At 37.2% G+C, this 10,945-nt stretch overlaps 1 protein-coding gene across 1 annotated transcript; it reads right to left on the bottom strand.

Annotated features, from left to right (window-relative positions):
• Window positions 1–1,882: 1,882 nt before the first annotated feature.
• Ran-like lies at window positions 1,883–2,933 on the bottom strand. The gene has a single exon (XM_070996529.1). It carries the CDS (start codon window positions 2,797–2,799, stop codon window positions 2,146–2,148), a length of 654 nt encoding a protein of 217 aa, XP_070852630.1. The 5' UTR covers window positions 2,800–2,933; the 3' UTR covers window positions 1,883–2,145.
• Window positions 2,934–10,945: the final 8,012 nt, after the last annotated feature.

The following is a 10,945-nucleotide window of genomic DNA, read 5'->3' as shown; positions in this document are numbered from 1 at the left end:
TAAAATTGTGAATGATTAAAAGAATATTAGCAGGAACAACCATAAATAATAAAGATACCAACTTTATCAAGAATTTAAATATGGCAAGAGAAGTTAATGGGAAAAAATATAAGTTATATGGGTAATATGGGTTAATCTCAGAAAACTTCCAAATACTTTTTCTATAGATTCGCTAAATTTAATAAGTTTTTAGACTTTAGTTTTTCATAAAAAATTACTAAAATTTTAATTGACAAATTGTTAACCACATTTTTAAAAGATATACACTAATTCATTTTAAAGTAAAAGTATCATCCAAATTATTAAAGCCAGTATCAACCTATACATTTTTTAGTAAAACAACAAAAATGTTTTATATGTTTGTTCTAAAGGGCAGGAACGAAGCATTCCGAATCCAGACGATTCTTCGAACTCAAGGCAACAGGGCAATTTATCTTACCTTTTTCACCGACGAATCCCATGATTCGGATCGAATTCACCACTCTAAGCGGCGAGACATCAGTGATTCATATCGTTCCGACTTGAGAATCCCAATCTTGAGCACCTTCATCTGGATGGTGGCCTGGACGAAGTGGATCTGTCGCTGCCAGGTTACAATGACGATAGCGATAGCTCTACCAATAGGAGACTCGTTCCCAAGAAATCAGTGATCGAGAGGGCTCCAGTACGTACTAACACCAGATGTCCCCGATGACATCAGATGTCAGTACGTACGGGAGTCCTCACGAGTCTCATTACCGGAAGAGCTACCACTATCGTCATCGTACCCTGGCAGCTGGGGTTCTTGCTCCCTTTGTCAGAGGGGCTTTCAATATCATCAGGGGAAACTGGCAGCTGGGTTCCTGGTAGAGCGACAGATCCTCCCCGTCATATTCACTTCGCCCAGCAAGACAGCTGATAGATTGGGGGATGCACTCCCTGCAGCGTTGTTGACTGCGATGACTTCCTTTTGGAGGGACTTGACTAGGAGGACTCTTCTGGGGAACTCGCCCATGGAGCTATGGGCCTTGGACTCGTGCCCATATCGGTCTTAAGCGGTGCCGCGACATCTGATGTTCTGCAAGGTAATTCCCCCGACGATTTGCACCATAAAGCACTCGCTCTCGAAGACATGACAATCCACAAGTACTAAAGTTTTCACGAATGGCGGCAGGATCTTTAGGTTAATAATTACGTATCGGTAATCAAAAAAAGGCAACCTTAAGGCTTGGAAAAAATTTGTGCCGAAAAGGTTGTTTGTCAATTGATGAAAACGAATCGACTACCTTCAACTGTCAAAACCGATATAATTAAACTATCATCATCGATAGTCTTTAAAAAGGGTTGCCAACATAATACTTACAATATTTAATAATCTACATAATCTAATTTTATCGAATATATAGAAATGTGTAGTTAAGATTAATTTTAAATGGTTCATCAATGTGTTAAATTACTGATTTATCTAGAATTCGATTGCAGAACAATATTCGGTTGAGAATGTAGTTTATTCTAATAAAGGTTTTGTAATTTTTCAAATCCCAACCTTTTAAATAAATAGTGGTGAATTAGATTTTTTATTTTAAAGTATTTTAAGTTTAGTTTTTTTAATGAGTGTTTTTATGCATATACTTTTTCATATCCGATCTCGTATTCTCGATCTACAACATCAACCGAGTGGGTCTAGCTAAGTCCGTCTGTCCGTCTCTACGCAAACAGTCTTTCAGATGGACAACTTTGGGAAGTATAATTTCACAAAAGTCTTCTTTCAATTGCAGGCTAAAGAGTCCAATTGAAATAATAACATAATAAATAATCGAAAAAAGTAGTCTTGAATTTTTCAAAGATTTGACCCCAAATATCGTATCACGTTTGAGGTGGGAAAACGAATATTTCCAAAACATATTTTTACAATTTATAATATTTATAAATTTACAATTTACAATGTATCAACTTAGGATAGGACCAAGATGTTGTTTTTTTCTTATTTGGGTTACCTTAAGGAACCCTTAAAAAAGTAAACATTTGCTGCAGATCGGACTACCATTCATCCAAATTTCTTCATCAATGACTTTACCCCAAGAATGCACATAAAAGTACAGGCAAGTAGAAAATCGTTACCGAAAAGTAGCCGAAATAACAAAATGTTGAAGCAAAACCTTAAATTTATAAGTCTTCATCGACCTCAGGAAGCGGAGAGGCATCCGCCTCCATCCTGTCAAGGTCCACTCTTCTCCTCATTTCGTCGGTAAAGATCGATTCTGGAGGTTGCAGGGCGGGGAACTTCACCAATTTCAACTGGGGATCACCAACCAGCTTACGTAACAGACGGACAAAGGGTCTCTCAAAGTTGTAGTTCGACTTTGCCGATATCTCGACGTAATGAAGGTTCTTCTTTCGGTGGAAGCTAATTTGATTGGACTTAAGCTTGCGAAGTTGGATGTCAACCTTGTTGCCGCACATCACAATCGGAATATTGCCGCAGTCTCTAGTCAAGTCGCGGTGCCAGTTACCCACATTTTTGTAGGTAATCCTCGAGGTCAGATCGAACATTATAATGGCACATTGACCTCCGATGTAATATCCATCGCGTAGGCTTCCGAATTTCTCCTGGCCAGCGATATCCCAGACGTTAAAGCGATACAGTCCTCGTGTGGTGTGAAATAATAGAGGACGCACCTCCACGCCCATTGTCGGGAGGTAAGTCTTCTGGAATTCTCCGGTTATGTGCCGCTTCACAAGGGTAGTCTTTCCTGTTCCCCCATCACCAAGAAGAATCAGTTTAAAGGCAGCAACCTCAGTAGTACTATCAGTCACCATCGTCAGTAGTTAAATTTATAAGTTATTGTATTGCATCCAAATATTTACTTGTCCGGAGTATTGCGTTCTTAGCACTAAAACTTTAAGCTGTGTACCTTGAACATGTGTGTATATCTTAACACTAAAATCTTAAGCTTTATACCTTGATCTCAAAACCTACTTTGTGCATATAGAAATGAAAGTACGCAATTGACTGATCAGTGATCAGTTTCTTGACTACATTTCTTCTTTCAGCTGATTAACACATATGGATAACATGAAATCTATTTTATTCATAAATGTTCAATTTCCACAAAAAATATAGTTTTTATCGTTTACGATTTTTTTATTTATTTATTTATATTATGCTAACAAGTAATTATAAACTAAATGCTAACAACCGCTCCTCGCTCATCGCAACTTCAGTGCCGGCTAATATGTTTCTGATGTCTTTGATCTGGTCTGACCCTTAGCCCTCCCAAAAGGGGATTATTTTTTGAGTGCATCTAAGCCGGAGTACCAAGTTTCAGGAGCCGACGACAATGTCTATTTTGCAATATTTATATCTCTATATGCTGATTACTTTGCCCGGGCTGCTGTTCGGTGCATGAATTCATTGCCTCACCCTTATCCCCCAACAAGGCAGCTAAGTAATTAACAAATTAAAATGTGTGAGTGGGTTTGGCCGGATGGATACGAGGCTTCGTTGAAGTAAAAACATTGCAAGATGCTGCAGGGGTTAAAGGGCAAACAATAAACCCATCTTGAGGCATTAGGGAAGTGCAATAAATTATGGGAAGAATGAGGGCTTCCTAAAACGCCAGATGCAAAACTATAAAGTATTACAACTTTAAAAAATAACTAGGCTAACCCATTAAAAATAATTTAAGTATATTTTAAATTTAATAAAACATAATAAAAACATTAAATTTCACGTTTTTTTTGTGGAAATGAAAAACATTTCTGCTACATTTTTAATAGTAAGGAAAACTTATTTCAGTTATTGGCTTAATACGAGTATATTCAAATTTATAAATGTTTTGTCAACAAAAATGATATCACAATGATAAAATATTCTACCCCAATAATATCCAGGTTTTTATGTTTTGGAGAGTGCACACATGAAATACTCATTCTATTCACTATTGAAAAGCTTTACGTAAAGTACATAAAGTACTCCACAATTCGCCAGAAATAAACCCCATTGATACCGAAATGATATCTGCAATTTGATCAGCTTTAAGGCCTCTATTCACACACAAACTACACCCTTTGTGGACTTCCGCTTGGACCCATCTATGAACCCATACTCAGGCCATGACAGGCCGTGTTGGTTAAAAGCTGTCGCATCAAATGAGCATCATAAATAATTTCATTTTCATTTCGGTTACAATCCAACCCCAAAACCCCTTCGACCAAAGATTTCGGGTTTTAAAAGTGACACCCGCCGCAAACCCCTCGCTCCGAAATCCTTAAACCTGTAATTTACGAGAGGCAACTGTTACACGCACCGTTTTATATATACATATGTACTTATACATGTATAATCAGAAACAAAAGGAAATTGCATTCAACAATAGTTACAATTACTGAGGGGGCCGATAATGCCATAAATCATACGCCCAGTTGTACACGAAAGCATTTGCTGGGGCGTTAATTGTAAATAAATAACATATTAAAATTTCCAGTCAATAGGTTTAAGCCGTAATTAAAAGTAATAATGCGAAGGCGAGTGTTTGTCCTTCGCCGTTTGCCATTGCCATTGCCGTTGCCATTTCCATCGTCTTTGCCCATTTGCCCATTTTGGCCGGAAACGCCAACAGCAGACTGTGCAAAACTTTGGCCCCCGAAAAGGTCAATTAAACTGCATTAAGTTAAATAACTTTCAGTGCCCGAAACAGTTGTGGAGCACAGTCGATGGAGTGGGGGGGGGGGTGCTCCTTGGCAGGACCAAACAGGATCAGCCTTGGCGAGCGGATTATGTAGAAAACAGACATGCGAACGGAACAGAACAGATTGTGCGGCAGGCCACATGCAGCGTCAACAACAAACAACACCTGTTTATGGTTTTTCGTTAGCAGAAATTTTACAACTGCCAGGACGAAAAGGACGAAGGATGTGATAGAGCACACACACACACTCACACGCAGCGCAGGCAAGTCACGTTTGTATATGTGCGACGGCGAGGCCAAAAGTTTCGTAGCCAACTAATTTTTCCTGTCAAATGCACAGACGACAACAAGGACCCCCAAATAAAAAAGGACATAAGCGAAGTCCTATCTGCGATGGCCGACATTTTAAATATCCTCGCTGGCCATGTGGCCCTCATAAATCCTAAATAAATGCTGCATTTTATTTATAATTTACTTTTCTTTATGTGTTTTCCATATATTGTAAAGAAGGGAAAAAATAGTTGAAATTACTTTTAAGAAAAGAACTGTCTCAATAAATCTTGCTAGGTATATTTATATTCTCATTACGATTTTTTCAAGAAAAAGGAGATAAATGTATTTTTCTTACGGTTTTTTCATTTACTAAGACTTTAAATTGTGTTTTTGGGTTAAAGAACAATTTTAATAAACATATAAATATAATAAAAAGCTTTTAAAATTATTTGTATTTTTTTTTATAAATGAATAAACCAAGAAAAAGTGAATATAATTGCTGGCATGTTTAAAACAAATGTATATGTATTTGTTTTAGCCCATAAAGATCCTTAATACTTACAGTACATATTTAATTTTTTCATAGGCTTTCTAAGTATTGGAATGATTTCTACTATAAAAAGCAAAAGCTTTATTAAATATTACAACAAAATTATATAGGTCTTTAAAAAATGGAAACAAATGATATAACATTTGATTGGTTCGTTTATATTATTAAAAAACCTTTAAGATCATAATGAATGTAAGTCCTCCATGTATTATTTCGAATTAAGATATGTGCTCGACTTAAAATTATTCCAAGAATTTTACGGATCCTTTCAGATACAAACAAAAAATACTTGTAATATGACCCTTTTTTGTTGCAAGTTTCCGGAAAAAGGAATAAAACCCCGATTTAGAGTGTGTGCCACCCGATAGGAAGGGAACATTATAAAGCGGCGGAAGAGCAGGAAAAGGCTGGCTGGCTCGGATAGCTGGTTGGTTGGCAGGCGACGCGACGTCTTGGCGGTTCGGAATCGGTGGCTGAAGGTGAAATTAAATGTAAGCAGGATAAGGATGCGGTACCTCGGGGATGGGATGCGTACTCCCCGAACGTAGGATACAGCAGACATATATCTGCGTGCCGGGACTGAATTTTTACCAGGGATGGGAATGGGATGTCTGCTCCTCACGCTTGATTATGCGTTTGCATGCACATAAAGGCAGAAGTCAAACACGGGACAAACCTCGACCTTTTTTATTATTATTATTTTTTTAAACACGGATATTTACATGGTTGACTTTGACGGCAGGTGTTCGGCTGGCAGTTGAGGCATTTGATAGCAGATCGACGGGAATAAAAACTGCGTGCGTGCCATAAAAGTTATGCCTTTTCTGGGGTCAAACTAAGGGGGCGGCTGGGAGGTGGCCATTAAAAACCACAATGTGTGCGTTATTTTTGTTACATTTATGCACAGCCCGTTTTCGCTTTTAATTGCTTAGCTGACCTTGCTCGCCGAGTGGGTTAATGGGTTAGCCTTTTTGTCGGGGCTATCGGTTTTAATTTATCGAATGGCCGATGTAGATAATGCATAATTGCAATTTCAATTTGCCAGTTTTAATATTCAGCTAAAGATGCGGGCGCTTAAACGTTGTAATTGAATGTTGGCCCTTCTTTGGCAATTAGTGTAGTGTAATTTGCTTTTTGAATGCCAACATTAGATGAAAATGGCGGTAAATACAATAAAATTATTGTATCTCAAACTGGCCTATAAGGAAAACCTTAGCAAGAAATTCTAATAAAATCAAATAAGACTATTTGTCCATAAATATTTTTTACATGTTTTTGGAATGAATTTATAAATCCATAGTAATATTTCCCTTAGTTCGTAATGATAGGACAAAATAAAAGTTATTTGTAGTTCAGACAATATCATCATAATAAATTTAAAAAAAAAGAACAATATATAGTAAATCTAACGATAAGTCAATATTATTTAAAAACTAAATGTAATCGTGCTTACTTTGTGATATATTTTTGTATTTTAAAATTTTCAAACAATTATTATCAATTGTTCCTTCGTTAAATTAAAATTAACTAATATATTAAGAACATTATTTTAAGTTCCTGTATTATCTTGAAACATTTCCCCAACTATACTTGCCTCGTCTTTTATTTTGGGTCCTTGACCCCCGAAAGATTTAAAGGTGAACGATATCAACAGGCTCTCTATGGGCGAAATCTCCTGCCAACGGTTGCCAAGCTCTTATTTGGCTATTATTCCTTTGTTTTCGCCTCGTCTTTCTTTAATTATAAAGCTACACGAACCCGGCTCACACTCCGTTACATACATATAAATATATATAGGTTTTTATGGCACTACAGCCAAAAAACAAAAAAAAATAACAGGGGAGATGTAGGGGGAAAACTCATATTCCCATTGGCATCAAATTGTCTGCACGACAAGGTAACCGAGTATTAAAAATTTCAGCACCAGCACCAACAGAATTTTCTGACCATCACTCGTCCGAGATACTTTCCCGCCCCGTCTCCCCCGCTTTCCCAGAATTTCCCTAGCAACGCAAGCCGCTTAACGCAGCCAACTGCCAAATGTAAATATACTCCAACCCCAAACCGACAAAAAAATATAAAACTTTCTTAATAATACAACGAGCAGGAAAAAAGGCCCAGAAGGAGGAGAAAACTCGGTCCAAGGCGACGGTAGACCCGCGAGGAAAATTCGCATTGTTTTCAGCTTTTCAGCGCCCAAACAACAACCGAAAGCGGAAAGCCGGGGCTGGGAAATAAGTGGGCGTTGCGTTGGGTCTGGGGTTTTCCAGAACCGGGGGACAGGCAATGGGAACTTAAAAACTTTGGCCATATCCCGCAGCTATGAACAACAGCAATCAATTTTCACATGCCGGCGAACAAATGTGCCGCACCAGGATGTCCCCCAGCCGAAAAAAGGGTCTGGGCAGGGCAGGGGAGTAGGAAAAGCGGTGAAAAAGGGGTAGTGGGCTGCCCAAAAGAAGTAGTTTAAAATTATAATGCCGCTCCGCGTGGAAGAACCATCATGCTGGACCATCATCAATCTGGGCAAACGGAGAAGAGCCCTCGGCTCCGGAAATCACAGCATTTCAAATGAAAGTCTAATTCTAATTAACCCTTTCAAGTGTAAATTAAGCCTTGTTTTAAAAGTTGGTTAAACAAAACAAGGTAAAAAAAAATATGCAAAACTAAACTTATTTAAAAAGAAAAAAAAATATAGAAAAAAACCTCAAAATAAATAAATCAACACGGAAATATTATATTTTATAACTTATATATAGCATAGTATCATATTTCATCATATCATAACTCGTAATTTTATGAAAAATTTGTCAATGAATACTAAACAAATAAAACAGATACCAAACACATTTAAATAATGATTGTAACTTTAATGTATTTTAAATAATTCAAATATCATAATAAATAAGAAAACAATTTTTTAAATTATATTTATTCTCAAATATGTGCACTGAGAAATTTCTGAAGTCTCATCTGAGTTGAAAATGTTCTTAAAACTAGAACGACATTTTTGAAGTTGAAAATAATTTTATTTTGCTTGAATCAAGTTGAATTGGCGGTATTTACATTGTATATCTCAACAAATAAACTATTAGTCCAGTCATTAGTAATGACTTATTAAAAATGTGATAAATAAAATCAACATAACTTTTCTCTTCTCACCATTTTGTTTTAATATTGAGAACATTGATACCAAAATGTACTTACGCGGTTTTTAAGAACGAATATTCTCAATTCAAAAATAATGTACTTGAATAATTCTATCTGTTTAGTTTAGTTATCGAAACTTTATTAATATTACCATCTTCCTCGCTTTTTAATACATGTAAAGTAAAAAATGAGTAGGGCTGCATAGTTTTTGCACTACTTTTTCCCAATCAGGATTACTTTCCCATCAATGTAATTAAAACAGGGCCGCGTTCATTGCCGTGAACGTCACGCTCTCATCTCCATTCTGTCGACATTTTGTCCCTTGGCAGTAGTTTAGTGATGATGCGCGCCGTCATATTTGCCAAACGCTTCACATCGAATCGCAATCAGACTGGATGGATGGATGGAACACGAATCTATATATATACCTATATCGAGTGGCGAAGGGCCGGGCGCCAAGCGTTGATTAATTTCTCGTTTTTACGCCATTCTCTATTTGTCTTGTGCGGTAATTACGACAAGTCCTTGAAAGAGGATGGATGCCCAGCTACCCAGATACCCCGATAGCCAGCCAACTTCCTGCCGCGTGTCCAAGACAAACACGAAAATTCCCGAGGAGCGGCGGAGTCCGGCGGTTCCGTAACATTCCGTTCCGCTCCGCTCCGCCAGACGGACGGACGGACGGACTGCTTCCGGTAATTGAATCAAATGAAGCAGCATTAGTATTAGCTTCTTATGGTCGGTATCGTTCGGGAGATGCTTCCTCTGGCATAACTCTGTTTATTTTTGTAAATTAATTTTTAATTTAATGTACGTGTGGTGGGCGACGCGCTAGTTTCACGCCACGATGACTGGGGCGACACCAAGTGGGCGGGGCCAAGAACCCAACCCCCAAACCACACCGCCCACCACCCACCACCCATCACCCGGCCAAGGCAAACAGTGAAAGCAAAACAAAACAAGAAGAGAAAGCCAAACACGAATTGGCATTAGAAGTTGAAATTTGTATTCTCTATCTGGGAAATTATTATAAAGATTGAAGATTATATATAAAAGTCCTTCAGGTCTAATTCAATTCATGTTTATGAAGTAGGTGTTTTGTTTGTATAAAGAAGTCTAGGTACAAAGAACAATTCAATGATAAAAATATTAAATATTTAATAACCTACAACCAAACAACACGAATTTCAAAACAGAAAAAATTAATAATTATAACAATCTAATTTTTGCAATAAGATTAAAATAAATTTTATAGTTAAATGTATAAAATCTTGCATTTTAAACCAATCAACAAGTAATTATTTAAAAAAAAAAGTTTATAGTACCTTTTTAAAAATGTTATAAGTAAAGTTAATTGTTACTGGCACAATTTCAACGTTTAAAAATAAATTTTATAGAAAAGAGTAAAAGATCTTGGATTTTAAACCAATTAATAAGTTATTATTAAAAAGAAATTATAATGCTTTTCTAATACTTTTTAAGTAAAACGTATTATTTACAACAATTTTAAGTTTTAAAACACTATTGTTATTATTAAATTTGAATTGAATACTAGTAGAAAAAAGCAGATAAATTTTATTTGAAATATTTTGGTTTTTGCTAAAATTGTATGCCTGGCGAAGATACAAAATATTGAAATATATTTTACAAAAATGCCCGCTCCAGTCGCATAGCCATCCGCAGATACCCTCAATATCAAACAGGACCAACATAGCACCCAAAAAAAATCTGCTCTGGACCAGTAGATGAAGTAAATAGTCCCTGCCCAAGCTCCACACTCAAATATAAAGTAGGAAAAGCATTTTCAGCTGGTCAGCAGGCTGTCGAAAAATAAAAGTAAAACAAAGTGGGGCGGCGTTGAGGGGTGTGGTGGACTACGGTATAAAGCGAAAAGACGACGAAATACTTTTTCAAGATAAACGGAAACAAGCCAAGATGGAATTAATTTTCCGCTTTGAACAAACAAGCGGATGTAAATAAAAAAAAGCAGTACAAAAAATGAGCCAGGAACCAGCAGCAACCTAGAGAATCCAGCGAAGACGTCGACGTCAAAGTCAAAGGAGTGGGGAAAAGGACCAGCCGAGGGGGCCCAAAGGAAGCGAACGCAGGGGGGTTTCTGGGGGAGACGAGGGCTCAGAGGGGCGGTTAGGCAGGAGCTACGATGTCTGCCAAGTTTAGCAAGTTCAGTCTGGACTCGGGCTGGCCCAACGTTATGTGCTGTTAATGACTGTACAAGAACTTTAATTGTACTACTGCCTACACCGAAAAAACTTGTGGGCTTCCCTAAATAATATTTTTTTAA

Source organism: Drosophila suzukii, chromosome 3 (genome assembly GCF_043229965.1).
Source record: "Drosophila suzukii chromosome 3, CBGP_Dsuzu_IsoJpt1.0, whole genome shotgun sequence".
Taxonomy (NCBI): domain Eukaryota; kingdom Metazoa; phylum Arthropoda; class Insecta; order Diptera; family Drosophilidae; genus Drosophila; species Drosophila suzukii.
The sequence above is the reverse complement of the archived record's forward strand: the minus strand, read 5'-3'. Positions and strand labels throughout refer to the sequence as shown.

What these genes read in the sequence shown, in the direction of transcription:
- Ran-like (XM_070996529.1), bottom strand. Translation starts at nt 2,799, where the DNA reads ATGGTGACTGATAGTACTACTGAGGTTGCTGCCTTTAAACTGATTCTT.